This window comes from Neopsephotus bourkii, unplaced genomic scaffold (assembly GCF_033783945.1).
Source record: "Neopsephotus bourkii isolate Nb327-2 ecotype Australia unplaced genomic scaffold, CSIRO-AGI_Nbou_v1 NB_1539, whole genome shotgun sequence".
NCBI classification, from domain to species: Eukaryota; Metazoa; Chordata; class Aves; order Psittaciformes; family Psittacidae; genus Neopsephotus; species Neopsephotus bourkii.
In genome coordinates, this window is record NW_026902015.1 from 511277 (window position 1) to 530479 (window position 19203).

The 19203-nt window shown below is 39.4% G+C and overlaps 1 protein-coding gene across 3 annotated transcripts in view; it reads left to right on the forward strand.

Annotated features, from left to right (window-relative positions):
* The window catches only part of IGF2BP3 (insulin like growth factor 2 mRNA binding protein 3), a 114762-nt gene that overhangs the window by 14126 nt on the left and 81433 nt on the right, over positions 1 to 19203 (forward strand). For all 3 annotated transcript variants that reach the window (XM_061370324.1, XM_061370325.1, XM_061370323.1), the window contains one exon: positions 11339 to 11387. In XM_061370324.1, coding sequence (XP_061226308.1) covers positions 11339 to 11387 — 49 coding nt within the window. The remainder of the gene's footprint in view (positions 1 to 11338; positions 11388 to 19203) is intronic.

The following is a 19203-nucleotide window of genomic DNA, read 5'->3' on the forward strand; positions in this document are numbered from 1 at the left end:
GACTTTTCCAGTTGAGCAGAATGAAATGATGCTCTAAGGCTTTCGCGAAGATCTGGTCTGAAAGCTCAGGCACTGCTTTCATATATTGTATTAAGTAAGCCAGGGTGCACCAATCAAAGCTGCTATGGCAAAGCACAGAAGTTTGTTTCAGTAATTGATAAAAATGAAGTTTAATGGAAGATAAAACTGACAATATTTCTGTAAAGTAAATATAAAAAGTTGCAGAAGACTCTTTATGCACAAGCTGTGATGCTTTAACTATGCTGATACAAAGTGTTTACTATGAATGTGGATTTACTAGTGTAGATGTACTTATCCGGAGCAAAATTATTGCCCTATAAAGAAAAGGAGAAAATAAGCTTTGTAGACAACAGAAATCTTTGCATGGTTATTACTTTATAAATGTCTTAAAAGATGTTAAACATTTTAAAGTAACTTGTCTTTAGATCAAAACTTAATGTAGAAAATATTGTGTATGTATGTGAAGTGTGTAATTGTTTAGCCATATATCCCAACTGAAAGATGGTGCATTCTACACTTTGAGGGGATAAAATTATTTGAGGAAGGAGTAAGCAGCTTTTCTAAGTAACTTGTAACTTTTTGCTGTTAAGTACAGCTATGAAATAATTTTATTTGGTGCTGTTCTGTCCACACAATTTCTGTGTAGTTGAATAGGATTTCGTTTCTTGGGGAGAACTCTTCAGAGAAAATTGCTTAAAAAAAATGGCAATGCCTGATTTGTTTCTCTTTGCAAGTAATTTAAGTATAGAAAAAGAAATAGCCTTTTTAATTCTGTATTTGATGACATTCAGCATAAAAGTGAGAATGCCAAACAGAAGAGCGGTCACTTTCTATGACTTTTGGGTTTTGACAGGGCAAGAGAAAGGAAGGAAAATTGTTGGGTGGCAGTAGTGCAAAAACCCTCACATTCTAGCACTCCTGTGGTAGAGGTGCTATGTCTCGTCTGCTTTAAGCCACCTAATCAGTTTAAGACCATGTGGAATTACCCTTAGTGAGGGCCAGCACTTGAGTGCTATTTCTTCTTCTTGGTATTCAATTAGTTCAACAAAGTGTACTGGTAAAATAATTACAAGAGCATCAAAGTGAGAATTGGTATCTGTGCAGTGTCTTAGCTATCACGTGCATCAATTTAGACTTGAAAAAATTCTTTGTTTTTTTTCTTTAATCTTGTGTCAATAAGGCTTATTGTACTAAATCCTTTGAGATGGAGGAACTTATTTTGAAGCAAGAAAAGGAGGAAATATATGGTAAATTTGACATTTCTTCTGTTGTGAACCTGGTGAAGTGTTCTACTCTATTCCAGTTTGTGTGCTCTTAGAAGGTTTAAAAGAAGGTATTTATCTTGGTAGTATCTTTTAAACTCTTGGTTTGTTTTGAGCTTGAAGGGTGGGAAACAGTAATGAGGAAATAGATTCTTTTTAAAAATTATTATTTAAAAAGCCCTTAGCCATGTGAGCAGGTTACCTGCAGGTCTTCATTAGGCTTTGCCGGACCTCAGGTGATGAGCACAGTGTAGCACAGTGTATCTTTTAAATGCCTAATTATCATGTCAGTATAAAGCTGTCCTCTTGCAAAGCTGAGTAATACATGTATTTGTGGAAAAAAAAAAGTAATACAAATGGAAGTTTTGGCCAGGATTAATGCAGAGTGAAAGACATGCATGCATGTGCATGTACACAGACACACACATGCACTGCATTCTCTAAGAGTGGTTTTAAACACTGGAAAAGCATGAAATGTGTGGCTGTATTTTTGGAAGTGTTGATCTACTTTGTGCTCATTAAGTGTGCTTTTAGTTTATTTTGTTCTTTTAAACACTAAGACTTTATTCATACATACCATTATATAGACAGTTGCTGAAGTGGTTTGCCCCTGTTAATATCCTTTTATATCATAAAAGAGATTTGAAAATGCTAGCAAGCCTGTGTGTTAGCTGAAGTTTACATATGTACTTAAAATCAGACTAAGCAGGATTTCCCACTAATTCTAGTTATAGCGCATAAGCTTTTTGAAGTTAGTGCTTTCAGCATCATGAGCATTTCAGTGTGTTTCCACTTCCCAAACCCCTCAGGAGTCCTCACTTACTGAGATTGTTTTAGGAACTGGACACTAATTTCTGCCATTTTTTGGTTAAGCTGACTAAAAAAGGCATGGAAGAGGTTTTTCTTTTAAAAGTCTGTGTGAGGTGAAACAGCAAGGCAGCAGGCAAGTATGCGTTGGGAAGAGTCCTTGAACTACCCTAATGCCTAGCTCAGTTTAAGCTCTAAAGTAGCTTGTTCTCAACCTGAAAGGTTTAAATCAGGTATTTAATAGCAGAAAAGTAGCGAATAGAGGCTCCCTGCTCTCAAAGCCTATGTATCAGAGGTCTCCCAATTATGTGATTTAACTGTACAGGTGGAAGAACTCCTGTTATTTTACTTCAAGCCTTAGTTTGCTTTCCCTCTACCCCTCAAACCAGAACTGAATTTGACTGGTTAATCTGGAGCATTCAGTGAAGTTAAACTGAGTATGTTCAACTTTAGTTTCACTTAAACCTGACCTGAAAGAGATCAAAATGGGTCAGGCTCCCTGTCGATATCTGTGGCATAAGGAATCTGGAAAGCATTTCTATGTTCTCTGCAAACAAGGTTTATGGTTGAAAGAGCTGGTATCAACAGCATGGTGGCCACTGAGTTACTCTATGAATGCTGTTAATTTTGTTTGGATATTTCAATCTGAGATTTAGATGCTTCAATTTGAGAAGGGTGAATCACTGAGCTATTGTTAAGGCAAGACCTAATCTGGTGCTGTACCTCCCCTACAAAAACAGTTGACAGCAATTCTACATTGTACATGATAGCTGTCTCACCTATTTCCATTGGGTTTCTAACTGATGTGCACACTCGTGTGGAGTAACTGTAGTAGGGAAGACACGTGAAACAAAAGCGCTTGTGAGGGTTCAGCCAGCAGCTGCTTTGTCGAAGAAAGTATTTTGTTGGAATCCTTCTTATTTCCCTAAGTTGAGCTCCTCAGCCCCTAACTTGACCATGTATTGTAGGGACATTGTGTGTAGGTTTTGGTCTAGAGCTACTTCTGATAGCTGATGTAAAGCTTCACAGTCAGTCCATAATGGAAATACTGATTACTTCAACTAACTGGCAGCCCTTATGGTCACTAGGAAGGCGAGTGACAGGGGGAGAAGAAGCCTTTGGCTATTTTGGTGGCTGAAGGAAAGGAAGGGTGGGTAGGAGAAAGATGAAAGATAAGCATTGTGTCCCATCCTTAGGAGACTACTGCTTCATGCTGGTTAGGATTTTAAGTAGACATTTTTCCTCCATGTTTATAAGCACTTTTGCATTTAAATATGTTATTTTCATTTTTTCATATTCCTCCTGAGTGTTTTCACTGTTTTATCCACATACCAGTTAATTGCCAGTTAGTGCTGGGTTAAGAGAATAAACAGCAAGTGACCACAGCTCTAAAATGCTTGGTCAATAAAATCAGCTCAGTAGTATAATTAAGGGGTAGAGACCCCTAGTCTGAGGAGAAGGGAACGAAACTGTGGCATTTAGAGGGGAGAAAAAACCCAGCAAAACACCAACCCTGCAACAAATGGGGTAAAAAATCCCTCAACACAAACTCCTACAACACCCCCACCCCCAAAAAAAAACACAGCAAAACACCCAACAAGCAACAAATACCCCTCCCCAACCAAACCCAGGATGACCTGCTCTCTTCCTTCTCCCCCTGTAAGTAACTTCAGTTTCTCCAATGAGTTTCGTATGGGGGAAGAGAAAAGGTTTGAAATGTCAGAAGCTGCATAGATAGATGAAAGCCCATTTTCCTAAAGGATACTGGAACTTCCCATCAAATTTAAAGCAGTGTTTGATTCTTTAATTAAAAAGATTTAAAAAATCTTAACAGCCTTTTCTTATTAATAACACCTGGAAAATGAAAGTTTTTTTTTTTTTTTTTAAATGAGAAATTCAACATTAATATGGTAATGGCAGAATCTTTAGAATTTTCTTTCTTTTTAACATGTATTTATGGACCACTCCAGGGAATTTGCAAATAACGAATATAAGCTTTTAGTCTAATTAGTGATGTGAAGAATTGTCAGACTGAAATCCTGAAGCAAATGGTTATAGGTGAAAGCCAGTCAGACTTACATTGGTTGATTTACCTATCTTGTAGTGATGTAACTTAGATCTTCTGGTTGTGCTTCTTGAGCTGTCATACCTTGTCCACAGATATCCAGTTGCTTTTGGGGTATTTGAGTTTATCCTGCAAGGGTAACATAGCCCTGTGCCTCATGGTTTGGCTGGTGGCTTAGGGAGTGCAGCTGTGTGGTGTACTGGCTCCATGGACAGCTTTCTGATTGTTTGTCCTGGTGGAAAGTAGTAGTAAGCAAATCTGATGTTTCACAGGCACTGGTAGGAAATTTGATCATCAGCACAGAGGGTTCTGTGAGGTAATCCAAGAGCTAGATTATCATCTTGAAGCTGAGATAATACAGCTCTCCAAAGCGGCTACTTTGGTGGGTTGTATGTGTGAGATGAAAGGGGAAAAGTGGAGTTAGGAGCCAACCATTATGTCGTGCATGAGCTTTGAGGAAAAAAATTTCTTTTGTTTAAATTTTGCTGAAAATCCTTACTCTGAGCGGTAGTACAGAGTGCTTTTAAATCCAGGTCTGGGATCAAATAATGAGGCAACACAAAGAAGAGTACTGCTGCGGTCTGCCTGTGGCTTAGAAAAGCTTTGCTTGGATTTCTGAATTGGGTCTGAAACTGGAGCAATAACATTTCCTCCTCAAGTATTTTGCTGTCCAATTCAGTGTGCAAAAATAAGAAGTAGTGGTGTTTGTTAACAAGTCAGTATTTGAAGCCATTTCCTTTCTTTTGTAAAGTAAGTTCATCAAGGCGAACTTTCAGGTTCACAGTCTGATTAAAATACGTAGCTGTCATTAGTATACTTCATAATATACAGCACTAGAAACCAATTACCTTTCAATAGAAGTGATATAAAAACCTCTGACACTCTACTGAACTTGAGTTTTGAACAGAAATTCTGCATAGCTTCTTTGTAAGTAAGGAGTGTGACCCTTTGCTTTTGTATTTATCAAAAATGTTAGGAATAAGCAAATTGAGATATATATGTAACTGTGTATAGATGTAAAATTTTATATATATAAAAAGATGGCTTAGAATGCACATTGCTTAAGATTTGTATGGATGGACTCACTACTATTAAAATGTGTTCAGGAATCAAATGTGAACAACTTGCAAAGACCAAAAGAATTGCTTAAACCCACAGAGTTTCAGTGTGAACTCAGGCGGCAAGCACAGACTGCAGCACCTCTTACAGGACAAGCTGCTTCAGTGGCTTAATCTGTATCATTGCCTACATTTACAATGAAAAGAATGAGACCCCCCCTCCCTCACTTTTTAACTAAAAAGGCTGCCTCTGTTTTTTTTTTTTCCCCCAACTACACTAATGTGAATTGAGAGTTAAGGATTATTATTTTGTTCTGTAAACCTACTTCCCCTCCCTAAAGAGCCTTAAAAACACTGATTCATTCTGGTGTGTTCAAGCATCAGTATCTGAAGCAACCAGAGGGGAAGAAACTAATAAAGTCTGTGCGTGGGGGTAGCATTTTGTGTTTGGTTTTTCTTGCCTGTATTTGTTTTGCTGATTGCAGACTAAACAATAAGGCACTTTTCCCCTTCCTTTATAAAGTCAGTTTTCACTTTGCCTTTAGGAGTCACTAACTTTGTCTCTATGGCTGTTCATGTCAGGACTTTTTTATACAGAAGTTTTCTTTTATCGCATGGCATTAGCCACAGCCCGTAGCAGGTTTTCCACTGTGTGGTGGGTGTGTGTGTTGTTTTTCTTTTTTCTTCTTAATATTTCATCTCCAGCTGTCTATGTAAAGTTTGTGTTGTCAGTGAAGTCTGCTTGAGAAATGACAAGCTTTTATCTTCGTGCAGCTCAGCAAGAAAAAGGGCTGTTGAGGAGAGTGGGTTTGCAGGGGCATCGAGCATAGCTGTTGGAGCCAGGGGACCACATATTTGGAGGCAGGACTGGGGAGTAACAGCACTTGAGTATTGGCATACTCTGTGTCTGTTGGTGTGAGGTGCCAAGAGTTTTTCCAGATAACCAGCATAGCAGTGCCTACGTAGAATGGATGAGATGAATAAGTGCTTGCTCTTTGCATGTTCCGAAGAGCGGGAAAGGTAGAGCATTTACTTTCTATCCCATTGGTATTGAGTTCAAACAATTGAATGGACTAACACTGTTGGTGTTCACCTGATCCCCTTTCAAACATGTTTAGCTTTGTTTATTTTTTTTTTTCCATAGGCTCTTGTTTAAAAAGAGTAGGTACGTGCTGTGAGGGTTTAAGGCATTAACACTGCGCAATTTATATGGCTGCTGAAATAAGAGACTTGTTACATGGTGTTACTGTTGAGAAATGGGAATTAAGGAGCAGCAGGCAGCAGGTCCCTGGGGAAAGGAAGGCAGGATGGGGAGAAGGGTCTGGTAAGAGTTTGGCTACAATGATGGTGTGGAATTGCTTTGATATTTGTGTATGCTCCCTTCTGAAAAAGTCCAATTCTGGCACACCTATGAGATACAGTATGACATACACAAAAGATTTTGAACTGGGAGCGAAAGCATGGTGCTTTATTGCTATTTGCTTTATAACTGTCTATCTCCTGTTTTTTACATTTGTTGCCCCTTAAGGGGAGGTGCAGGTCTTGCGTGATTTTCCTTTGCTAAATGTCACATAAAACATACAGTGAGATCACACTGGCAAGTGAAAGCGTATATTGAGATTTTATTTAATGCAGGGTTGCAAAGTGGACTATTCTTGAGACCTGTTTAGCCCAAGAAGATTTTGATAGGTTGAAGAAAAAGTGTTGTATATAAGGAAGGCCGAGAGAGAAGCAAAAAGTACATATAAAAGGAACAAAGCTGAAACTGTGGGGTTTTTTTCTTCCCTCCTCCCACCACCTTAGTATTGCTAAGACATGCTTAGTATTCTCATATGTGTGGAGGGTTCTTGTGGGTTGGGAGCACTGGGTGTCCTTGTGCCTGTGTTATCTGTATTTACATAGGGAGCTTTGCCTTTCAGAGATCACTAAGATGGTTTTTAGTAAATTGTCCATTTTCATGGTACTTTGTCCTTTCTGCCTCTGCACACAAAGGTAGCATAAATACACTGCTTTCCTTGTGAAGGGGCACAGTGATGTCTTTTTGCCTACTTGCTTTCAGTTTTGCAGAGATATTCAGGTCCCCCAAACACAAGGCTCCATATCTCAACACCCCCAAAATAAGTATGATGATGTATGGTCATCAGCAGTGGCTTGAAGCAGCTGAATCCAGTTGCATGCATAGTATCCAAAAAGAAGAATTAGAATTTATGTAATTCCTCATAAGAAAAGTAAATTATTGTCAAATAATTGCTTATGGGCTAATCTTTTACAGAAACCAGAGAAGTCTGTTTTCTTCTTACCCAATAAAAGGTGTTTTGGGTGCCTTTGAAGAAGAGAAACAAGTGGTAATACCTGTTCAAATGCTGTGAACTGTAGGTAGCTTTCAAAAACTTTCATACGATACAGTGCACAAGCATAATTTGCCCAGACTTTTTTCTTCAGTTGATGTGCAATGACTTTTTAGAATGGAAGAATTTAATTTAAAAATATGCTTAAACTGGAAAAAAGTGCATACGCAAGGCTTACATGAGTCACGAGATATGTCGGCAATGTTTCACTAAGGAATGCTATATATATACGAAGCGAGCCATATATTAAATAAAGCTATTAAAATACCTTTGTGGAGTTTGAAAGGACAATTTCTTGTCTTACACACTTGGTATGACTGCAATTAGTTATAAAGTAGCAAATGTTAAGGTTATTTCCTGACAAAATAAACCAAAATCTTCTGTAGGTTTATGTTGCCTGGGGTGTGATAGCTATAGGAGCTTCGAGTATACTGTACTTTGCTGAGGAAAATAGGTTATGAGGAAGATGAAAAGCACCCTATAAGAGCTGTCATTGTCCGAGATGGAAGAGTATTTCAGGGAAGATGCTCCCATGTTTTTATTTTCCTTTCCCTACCTATTGTGTAGGATTTTATTCCTGTGCAAAAAAGCTTTCTGAAATCAGAGCCCATCCTCATGGGAGCTGGTGCTGCTCCAGTAAACTCGGTCAGACTCAGCTTTGTCCCTTACTCTTTGCTATACATCTGCTTTTGGTTTGGGATTTTTCTTGGCGGAAGTTGAGAGCTGATTCTGTGTGCTCACGTGCACGCAGTAGAGGTGACTGCAAATCCGTACTGCTGTCCCGCAGAGAGGAGCTGCACGGGGCTGCCAAAGTGCAGGAGGATGGGGAGGAGCAGTGTATCTGAGCCGGAGCTGTGCAGATTATTGCAGTGAATGAGGGATTCCGTATCGTCTCATTGCTAGCTCAGTGTTCGTGCTGGTCCTGGGAACATAAACCTACCTTTGTCATTTCTATGTGGTCATTTTGTGTGGGGAGAAGGTCAGAGGGGGAAACGGGATACAAGCTTTGTGTATTTTTATGTAGTTTTAAGAAATATATATATATTTTTTTAATAGGAGCTCATAGCAACTGAAATGGAGATGTCTCAAAGGTGCTCGATATCTTTTATTTTATGCTGGTTCTGTGTGATTCCTCTCTTGCCCATGCAAAGCTTTATTAATTTTTTTTCATTGCTGATTGTGATACATCAATAATGTAAAAGAAGAAAATGATTAATTTTTCCCATGCATCAACAAACACCAGACTTCAGACGTGTGCATTGGGTGCCAAGTTAAAATTACTCGCAGTGCAGCCAAGCAACTGACAAAGGTGTAAATGGTTTCAAATTAAATGGTTGATATAGCTATTCTTGTCATTTTGAAGTGACCTTTCAGTTTTGTTCAATAGGTGTCTCACTATTGCCATAAATTGAGGTGCACTGAGGGACTGCCCCCTTTTTTGTACTTGGCTTGCCATTTCCTTTGGTTCTTTGTGAATGTGGTAGAGGAACTGGTAATTTCAAGGTGGCATTTCTTCCTTGCTCCTCTCCCTTCCTCTTCCTCCTCCCTTTCAGGATGTTCAAGTTATTTCTGTGCTGCACATGTTGGCTGACAAAAGTTTTTAAATTGCATCAAACTTTTCAGTCCCTCAAAGTCAGGTTGGAAATAAAACAAACAACTCCAAACCTTGTATTATGTCCTTTACTGTTGAGTAAATGCAGAGGTTGCTTTTTATTTTGGTCCATTTTGTAGGTGCTGGGCAGTAAAGGAAAAGATATGTAGGCTTTCCTTCTGAAATGAAATGTAAGGTGCCAGTTGTGTGTATGAAACTTGTATATATGCTTCTGGAGAGGACTTTTCCGCCTCTCCTCTTCAGCAGTGAATCCACATTGCTCAGTGTGAGCATTTGTTGCCTAGCTTTGTATGGAGCTGGAGTGAGACCTGTTGATGTGCTGGCCAGGCTGTTGTGTGCTCAGATCTTTCTGTGGGTGTCATTCCTTGCTAAGAAATGAATGCATTTTAATTTTAATCTACAAGTGTGAAAGACTAATGGCACGACACAGTTTGAAGCACATTGAATAGCATATTGGCTGCCAATTCTGTGGTTTGGGATTCTTCTGCATTAAAACTTCACAGTATTTTTAATATTGAAGGAACATCCCCTTTTATGTTCTACTTCAGGATGCCGCTTTCAAGTTTCAGGTTGCTGTGTGAGATTACTTTGATATTTTGGAGCAGTATATCACTACTTTAGGGTGATTGTTTTGTACCAGCATCGCCAACTGAGATTGCAGTTGAAGGAAATCTTTGCAGACTTCAAGGAAATTCCCCCCCTTCCCTGTTATGGTGAAGCAGCTCCTGACACTTTCTTTGCTTTATTGGAAATGAAAGCTTAAAGGGAGCTGTGTGCAGCTTGGGTTTTCCTTCTCCCTTCTCTGCCTATTTAAATGATCGGATGCTGAATTTGGCTCTTGCTTGAGAGGGAGTGAAAACAGCTGAGAAATGCTGCACGACTGAGACCTGCTCATCTTTTCTGGGAAAAATGCACTTATCACATGATTTTTGTGGTCACCACAGCATTGGAGCTCCATGTGAGGAGAAGTTTGGGCAGGGTGGCTTTGTGCTGGGAGCCCTGGCTGGGCAGCAAACAAAGCCTGGAGAAGAGCATTTCGAGATGTAAAACGCTCACTGCAGGCCTGTGTGGGTGGTTGGTGGTGGTGTGAGCGAAAAGAGTGTATTTTAAATGGATCTGAGGGGGGGAAATGAAAGCTTTTGATTTTATTGGTAGATGGGAGCATCTCTGGAACTTGTTTTGTTGCAAGATTTTGCTGGTCTGTGTAAAAACTGTTTGAACACAAGGCACTTGGTCGCTTTGGTGAACCAAAATGTAGTTGAGACCTAAGGTAGACTGCACTATCTGGTCCCCTCTCCCTTCCCCAGGTCTGCCCTGGGTAGCCAGACTGACCCAAGCAGCATGCTCTACCTGAGCCCATCTGAAACTGTGCTAATCTACACATTCCTGTGAATCCCAAGGGTTTTGTGGCATCTCTGGCATTTATTTGTTCTCTCACTTTGGGGGAAGGGAGGAGACAAAGGACTTGGCTGTGAAGGCAGCCAGCATGCTGCCAGGCTTTGCAGTAGCACTTCAAAGCGAATGTTTTGTTTACTAGATAAGTGAAGACTGATGTAAATTTGGGGTGAAAATACAATGAATTTACCAATTCTTGCCCCTTCCTCCTGATCAGAAATGGAGAAACCAGCCAACTAAATGTTAAGAAACAGTCCGCCATTAGGTTAACGAATATCTTAATATCAAAGCGAATGTATGTGTTCAAATTTACATTCTCTTCCTTGAATAAATGTGGGATCCTGAAATACCTTTTTGGTGAATAAAAAAAAAAAAAAAAAGAGAATTAAAACCCCAAATTCTCAAGTGTGTGGAGGGGAACCCAGCACAAATACACAGGATTATCGCACCCATTTATAATGTGGAGAATTAGATACTGAAGGCCTGAAAGCTGAATCAGAAATAGTCTTCAGGAAAAGTGGAGACCTCCTGAAATGTAACAGCTGTCAAACATGTAACAAGTATTTCTGTAACAGCTCTTTGGCTCAAAATGGTTTTGACCTGACATCCCCCCCAGCGATCTGCTGGGGTTTGTTTCTTGAGTTGTGTATTTGGTTTTGCCCCTTTTAGTAGGACAGATGCTTAATGTATGACACTGTGTATAGTCTATCTTGCAGTAATGTTTTCTTTCTGATTTTTTTTAAAAACTATTTTCTTTAATTTATCTGCAGGAGTCGGAAGCTTCAGATCAGAAATATCCCGCCTCACTTGCAGTGGGAGGTAGGAAGCTACTTTAAAAACTGGTATCTGTGCTAAAAACTGTTTCTGTTTCTCTCTTTATCCACAAGACTCTTCCCCTTCCCCCACCTTTCACTCGCTTTGCACACACCACCCATTCTGTTCTGGGGAAAAATCCTTTGGAAGAGGAAACAATAGAGCCTTCTAAGCAATTCAGATAACTGCCTTCATTTCTGCTCTCCGAGTTAACCATAAAAAATGTTGAAATGGATTCTTTGGTGAATGCTAACTTCCTGATGCAGTCATTCTCTTTGACCAAAAGCTTGCCCTTTTCGGACCTTGTTGGTGTCTGGTGTATGAGTTCAGTAAACTTGATACAAGTTCATATTTAAATACTTGGCCAATGCTTTACAAAACCAGTAATTTAATGCTGATAATGTTGATAATATTTCTTTTTTTTTTTTGTTTTTCCTTGTTTCTCCAAAGTGGTGGTGGGATGGCAAAATATTTGCTCATGCTCTTACAGTTACTTGCTCTCACTAATATATTGTATACTTGCTGTTAACACTCCATAGATAGTGCCATAATTTTTGTAGTAGAAGTTCTCCTGCGAGAACAGATCTGCTTTATTGTTTTTTTTTACCTTGTATGTGTTTAAAATGTTGTTTTCATATTTTACTAGTGGTAAGTCATCCTTTTGTCCGAGGGAGATTAAAGGATGGAGGGTTTGAAGCTAAAGCTCTGGTAGCATTGTTCTGTTAGCAGGTTTGGTCTGCCTTCTCGGTCTGACTTTCCATCTGTAGCTACTTCTTTGTTTGACTTCCCTGATTGCTTCCTTGCTTTGGAGAAAAATGGAGGCATTGCTTGTGTCCAACCTAGGCTATCATCTGCAGGGTTTCTGTAAGATATCAGCACACACCACATCTCATTGCTTCAATCTGCCCTTCTGGCATGTGCTGCCAGTATAAGAATTTCTTCTGCACTTCCTGAGCCATGTGCTCCCCTCGGATGAACCATATTCACCTTTTATTCAAATTCAGAACTGTTTTTTCTCTGTGAAGCTTTTGGCAAGTGTAGTAATAGAAACAGCTGAGGGTGACTAATTTGAGGATTAACTTAATTTTGGTACAAACCTACTCTAAGGGTTTTGAATAGGAATAGTATCAGAGCAGAGGCATATGATTCAGAAAAATGTGAATAAACACAGATGTAAGCTGAGCCCTGTTGAGCAAAGTACATAACAATGCATCAACATGCTCATCCTCTTTACATGTATGTAGCTAATACTGTTTATGTTATAGGTATCTACCCTGTTTCTCATCTGCTTCTTAATTTTATTTTTTTTAAGTGATTTCCTTCTGCTTCTCCATTGTTGTAGTGTCTGTGGTGACATCTGGTCTCAGACAGATGTTCTTTCTGCTCTACCTTTTTAAAACACTTTGGCTTCCTAAGGTTCCCAAGGAAGCGTTAAGATTGTCCCTATTAGCATCATCTCAGCCTTGTCTAGATATCCTCAAGCTGCTTGTACAGACCTGATCCTTGTTGGGGCACAGAATTTAGAGATGTGTACAATACTTTTGCATTCTCTTGCAACACCAGGGCTGCTTGCCAAGCACAGTTTGTCCACAAACTTCCTAAAGTTTTCCTTTGTAAGTGCTGTCTGTCTGCCACTTCTGCACTAAGCAGTTAAGTTCTATATGCTCTCTAAAAGAGTGCTGATGACAACGTACAGCAACTGGTGATTCATTTAACCAGGGATTGTCTCATGTCAAGATTACCTTGGGCTCTGGTATCTCTTTTTTTTTTCTTCTGGTGCTAAAAGACCTTGCAAAAACTTCCTTTGAGCTTTGTAAGAAAGCTTTGGATAATTCCTCCTTAAAACAAGTCTGTTCTGCACCCAGTTGCTTGGTAGAGAGAAAGTTTATACATGTAGAGAGGGATTTCTATTGAATCAGTGTTCTTGCATAAAGTTTTCTGAGAGGATGGTGTGTACATGTACACGTGTGGCAGCTGGAGCAATTTTACTCAGATTGTATCTTATAGTCCCTCTGTGCCAATCTGCTTGCCTCATCACTCCTTTGTTAATTACTTGAATCAAGACTGACTTCTTCTAATGGGTGTGAAATCCTTAAAACCAAACCAAAAACAGCTGATGAAAGATGTCTCTAGGTTAGTTCAGTCTCTCAGCCTTCGTGTATATTTGATATTGAAACACAAAACACAGTACCCTGCAACACTTTTTACAGTGATATAGGAACATGGGAAAAACAGAGGAAAGATTTATGTGATGAATTTTCTTTTTTTTAGTATAACCGTCATTAGGAAAGCTATCTTGTCATTCTTTGGAAAAGCAGGTTTGTTTGTTTTTTTTTTTTTTTAAGTTCTGTTTAAGTAATTGTTTTAATTTTGTTCTTTATAGAAAACATTTTATATGGGAAGCATACAGGTGTGCTCCTAAAAGTCAATGTATGTGTCTCTAGTTCAGTGCTTCACAGCTGTTCTTGTTGCCAGTGTGTCATACTGGCATACTGTAAGCCCTGGGCCACATGGGACTCTGACCCAGGGAGCATCTCTGTGCACACCCACATCTAACAGAGATGGTCCTTGGCTTACAACACATCACCCACAAAATCTCTTGTGATAAGGAAGCCATCCATGATGTTCTCAGATGCAGGTCATTGGCATTGAAGAAAGCAGGTTTTGAAAAGCAGAAGGGATGCTGGTCCTACAGGAATGTAGCTGCAGTGTTCGTAGCACGAAGTATAGCAGAGTTTGGTAGCAGTTCCCACTCCTGAGCACCCAGAGAATAATATTTTCAAAACCAGAAAAATATTCAGGGAATAAATTGAAGCTTAATCTGAATTGAGAATGTTTTGTGATACATCAGCTGAAGGTGTCTTACTGTCGATATAGATGCTTTGGTTTCTGTGTGCATGGAAGCTGGCTCTTAAGATTCGGCTCTTAAGATGCCAGAGTAATGAATTTCCTGTGAAAACCTTGGAACTGTTTCACTGGTGTGCCCTCTTACCTTTCTAAGAGGCACGTGCATCTATTTAGTAAAATCTAGAGTCTTTAGTAATATGGAAGAGAGAAAACATTAATGTTAAGGAAAGCTTGACTTCCACTTGGAAGAAACCGGGTATCCTAAAGAATCATGAGGTAGGACACTTGATTTATAGTTATTCCATATAGCTTGGAAAACTGGGTGTAAAAGGCCAGACTAACAAGCATTTATTAATAAGACTTTTCATAAACCAAGTTCACAAATCAGGATTAACTATTCACTTTTCTGGATGGCATTTTGAGGAAAATGTTCCAATGAGTTTTCTCCTTCACATAGGTTGAAGCTACTGAACAAAATACTGACTCTTAGAACTAGTTGTAGCAGCTGGACTTGTAGTTGTTTCTGCCAGGTAACGTAGGAGTTCCCTCTGTACTTAGTCCCTTATGGTATAAGCAAAAAAGGTAAGATAACAGCTTTAAGATCATATTCAGGGTTAAGTGGCAGAAGAAAGGCAGATAATGACCTGCTATAATAAGCATATTAATATATACTTATTAATATGTTACTTAATATACAAGTTACTACATTGTAAGAACCCTACAGGGTTGCTATCCTGAAGAGCTCACCTTTAAAGTGCAGCTGTAAAAGATAAAATTCTAATGTATTCCAAGGCATTCAAGGTTAAGTTTGCACAGAACTTGCCTGGTAATTAATTTGAACTTCACAAGAGGATTTTTGGCAAGGTTCTGCAATGTTTCTGTATGTGTGGGTTGGTACTCTTGTAGTCTTTGCCCGGCTAGGAGAAACTGGAGGTGGAGGGAAGGCAGCATCTTTCTCTGAACTATGAACATTTAAGACTTGACTCAGAGTGAGGTTGGAGTCTGGGCTGCTAGGGGCTTATCCAGGGTCACGTTCTCTACTCATCCAAGAGGTCACTTGCGTTTTTCTTTTTCCCTTACTCTCACTGGACTGTCTGGGTTTGAGGACTCTGGATCAGTGCCCATGCTCCATTAAAGTGTCATCACTTCTGGAATCCATCTTCTTCCTTTTATTCTGCTTACATACAAATGGCATATAGAGGTTATTTTATCAATTTAGTAATATGAAGGACATGTGCATGATCAGATTTTACTTTTTGAATAAATGTTTCTGTTCTTATCAAGTTTTTGGTGAAGCAAAACCTTCAAACAACTGGTGGACCTCTTCTTAGTGATAGTAGGTGGGTATCATTGCTCCTCCTCCCTTTTACTCTCGTTACTCATCAAATATGAAGTCCAGATTGATGCTAAGAATCATGACAAGCGAAGGATTTAGCACATCACCTTCTCCCATTCTTCACACATACCAGTCTCATCTCCTTCTCATTGGAAACAAACACCCAGGCTATGGTCTCTGCAGAACAGTAAATAGCTCTTACTCTTTCCTGAACTGCAGTCTGTAACATACTGTTTTGACTCCTAATTTGTAACAGCAAGTAATCTCTCACTTCACTTGTGAGCATTCAGCACTGGAGGTGTATTTGCAAGACAAAATGATATGCCTTCTAGGAGAAGGTCTACGTGTGGTGATTTAAAACTGAAGTACTTGGAATTTGTTTGAGATTCAGCATGGTGGGGATCCAAGTAGACTTCTTGGGAGAAGAAATCGTTATGTGAAATGTCACCTTTCTTATTTTCTTTTAAAACGTTTTAAAACCAGCTTCCCCAGTGTAGAAGATGCTTCAAAAGATTTTTCTTTCCAAATATTTTTACCCTGTTTAGTGAATAAAGTGCAAGAGAACAGACTTTCAGGACACAGATGGTGCCAGAAACAGCACTTGCTGGCTCAGCAGGAAGGTAGCTGTTAAAGGGTTCCTACTTATCTTCTGTGGGCTTATTTCCTTATCATTTTTATGGAGCAGATAAACAGATACAGTGTTGATGAACTTTGTAACAAAAAAGGTAGACTAAAAGACCAGGCTGTAAAGTGTGAACCAGTTGAGTGAGTAGAGAAGCAAGAAAAACATTGTGAATGTGTATGCCCAGCTTTGCTGTGAGACTTGCAGGTTGCTTTCAGGGACAGAAATGTGTGGGAAGGGAGGTCTGATTTAGCTCTTCCAAAGGGAAAAAGGATGTTACTAAATAGGGTTTGCTTTTCCTCACTTTTTCAAGGAAAGGAAAAATGAAGTCTCATAGTTATGTTGAGACCTCTGATGTTTTAGATTCTCCAAACAGAAGTAGTAATGAAAAAGGATTCCTGGATCAGAGTTGCATTGAGAGTTCAGGTTCTTCATTGAGATTTGTTAATGCAAGAAAGGTTTGAGCCATCTCCACCCATCTGTGTAATTTGTAAGTCAACCACCAGTTTCCTCAAAAGAATTGAGACTGATTTTGATTGTGAATAAATGTAAGTAAATATTCTTACAGTGCACATAACTCTTTGTCCTGAGGATCTGTAGTAGCTTGTGTTACTTTGAATTAGAACAGCTAAGCTGTGTGGGGTGGGTAGTTCGTTGGCTGGTTTTCAATCTAGAGATGCAGTGTAAAAACTAATCTTTCTGAATGGTACCTGCTTAGGATGCAACTTATTATAGAACACCAAGGATATGAAGAGGACAGGTGGGGAACTTCAAGGTTTTAAGAAAGGAAAAGAAAAAATGAGACTATTGCAATTAAGAATAAATTAGGATTATACAGAGCAGATATTTCTCATATAAAGCAAGATGTAAAGGGGAGATGCAGGAATGAGCTGAGCTACAATTGAAAGAATTCAAAAAGGAAGAAGAATCAACATTAAAGGGGTTTAAAGTGTATTGAAATATGATCTTTCACCTCAAGCCTCCTCCAAGAATCCTAATTTAATGTAAAGCTATAAAAATAATGTATAGCTGTAAAAATGCAAGCAGAATGCTAAGCGCACACAAATTATCTGCTTCTGCCTGCTAAGCATAGGAACATCTAGTAGGGATCTTTGCTTTCTCTTCCCTTTTCAGAGTTCTACATCAGACACCAAGCTGTACTTTTTACCAATTACTATTTGTCCTACTCAGCAGGAGAAGGGAGAACATGTTAGCCTGTAATCTGCAGCAGTCTTTTACTTACTTGAGGACCTCCAATTTTTAGGGAGGGTTAAGAAGAGAGTTTTAAGTTCTGTTAGTCTCTTCTGAGGACTCTTGTTTCTAGGCAATTGATTGTTCTTAAGTCTTTTACCTGGGAATATCCCATGAGCCTTCTCCAGAGTACTTTCTCTAGTTGAAGATCACTTTGAGCTCTTGTCTTGTCCTCTGGTACATTTGCACTCCATTTCAGCCTTGTGCCTTCTTCAATTTTAATAAACAAAAACCTGATACAATACTAGATGAGCTGGTCCCTGCAAACCCTATGAAATAAAGCTTGTCAGTTTGACAGTAGGCTGGTAATGACTATACATGGCACTGATCACAAAGTCAACTTCTTGCCTGCTGTTGTAGTGGTGATTGTGTTTACCTTACGAGTCTGTTGTGGGGGACAGTGACAAAAGCCTTCTAAAGAGAGTTATCCCCCACACAAAGACTGTTAATTCTGCTATAATGAGAAAACAGAGAGATTTAGCAAAAATTCTGCACATCAGACAAAGGGTAAATGTTGTTCACCTGCTCATTTTGATTCCTAATTACAGGATAGAGCAGTCCCTGGAGCAATGCAGAGCCTTTGGACAGCACTGCCTCTTCCTGGCCTTGGATCTATACTCAGGGGAGCATGGGGGGTGCCTTTGCTCCTCTCCTGCCAATGGGAAAAGAAAGGATGATCTTTCCTTTTTGCTGTCTGACCCAGGCCCCACAGTCCAGATTAACTATTTTGCCTGAGCTGCATGCATTTCCCATCATGTAGCTGGGCCTTGCAGCAGGTGAGGCAATCTGATACAGAAAAGTGACCATGTCTATGGCAGACCACCCAATTTTGCACTTAAGACAACATACTCTGGGTTATGTTGGGATTTTAATTGCCTGGCTTAATTATAGGGGGTGATGTTTACAGGTATATGTGAGGTAATAAACACCTTTTGCAGGTGTTTAAAATATGGAGTGTGGGAGTGAAGGTCCTTGGATAAATATACAATAAGCACATTTCTTGCTTGAAATGATTTATTCACCTGAGTGTGTTGGCTACAGTGGTGCTGATAATCATCTTACAGCTGTTATAAACAAGGGGAAAATCTAAAGGGGAAAGTAATTTTTCTTTGAGAATAGGGCTACAGTATTTTTTACTTAAATCGGGATCATATTAAAAATAGTTGATAGTGATGTTTTTATCAAAAGTCTGCCTTCATTTAAGAGTTAATATCCCAGACGCTCCCACTGAAGGAACTTTTCTGTCCCTTTATTATAGTTGTAGGCTTAGAAAAGTAGCATTGCATTAGGTAACATAAATTTTTCCTTAGGAAACTTGTATTGCAGTAGCTTAAGTAGGAAATAAGGAAGTTAGGGATGAGGTCAAGGCTCTGTTCAGTACCTGGAAGATACAGAAGGTGGTCTTCTAACCACAAGAGCTAACATAATGTTAGCAATCCTTCAAAGAAATCAGAAGACTCACCAGGTCAGAGCTAGCTTGATTGACACAGTTTAGAGGCATGAAAGTTTCTACTCTTTCCTTCAGGTGACCAAGGTGGTAAGTTGAAAGAATATGATGCAGAAGATTTTGGGCTCGTGATGCAGGAGATGTGGTGTTTGGTGGTTGTTCAGGCAGCCACTTTGACTCATATGGGCAGAGGCAGAAAGGCTGGCTGAGTGACTTCTTCAGAAGGTGCTGAAGTGCCAGAGCTTTTTGACCAGAATATTAAGCAAGCTGGGATAGCTGCTGGTTTCTCTGAGCATGCTGAGCAGTGACTTTGGGTCAT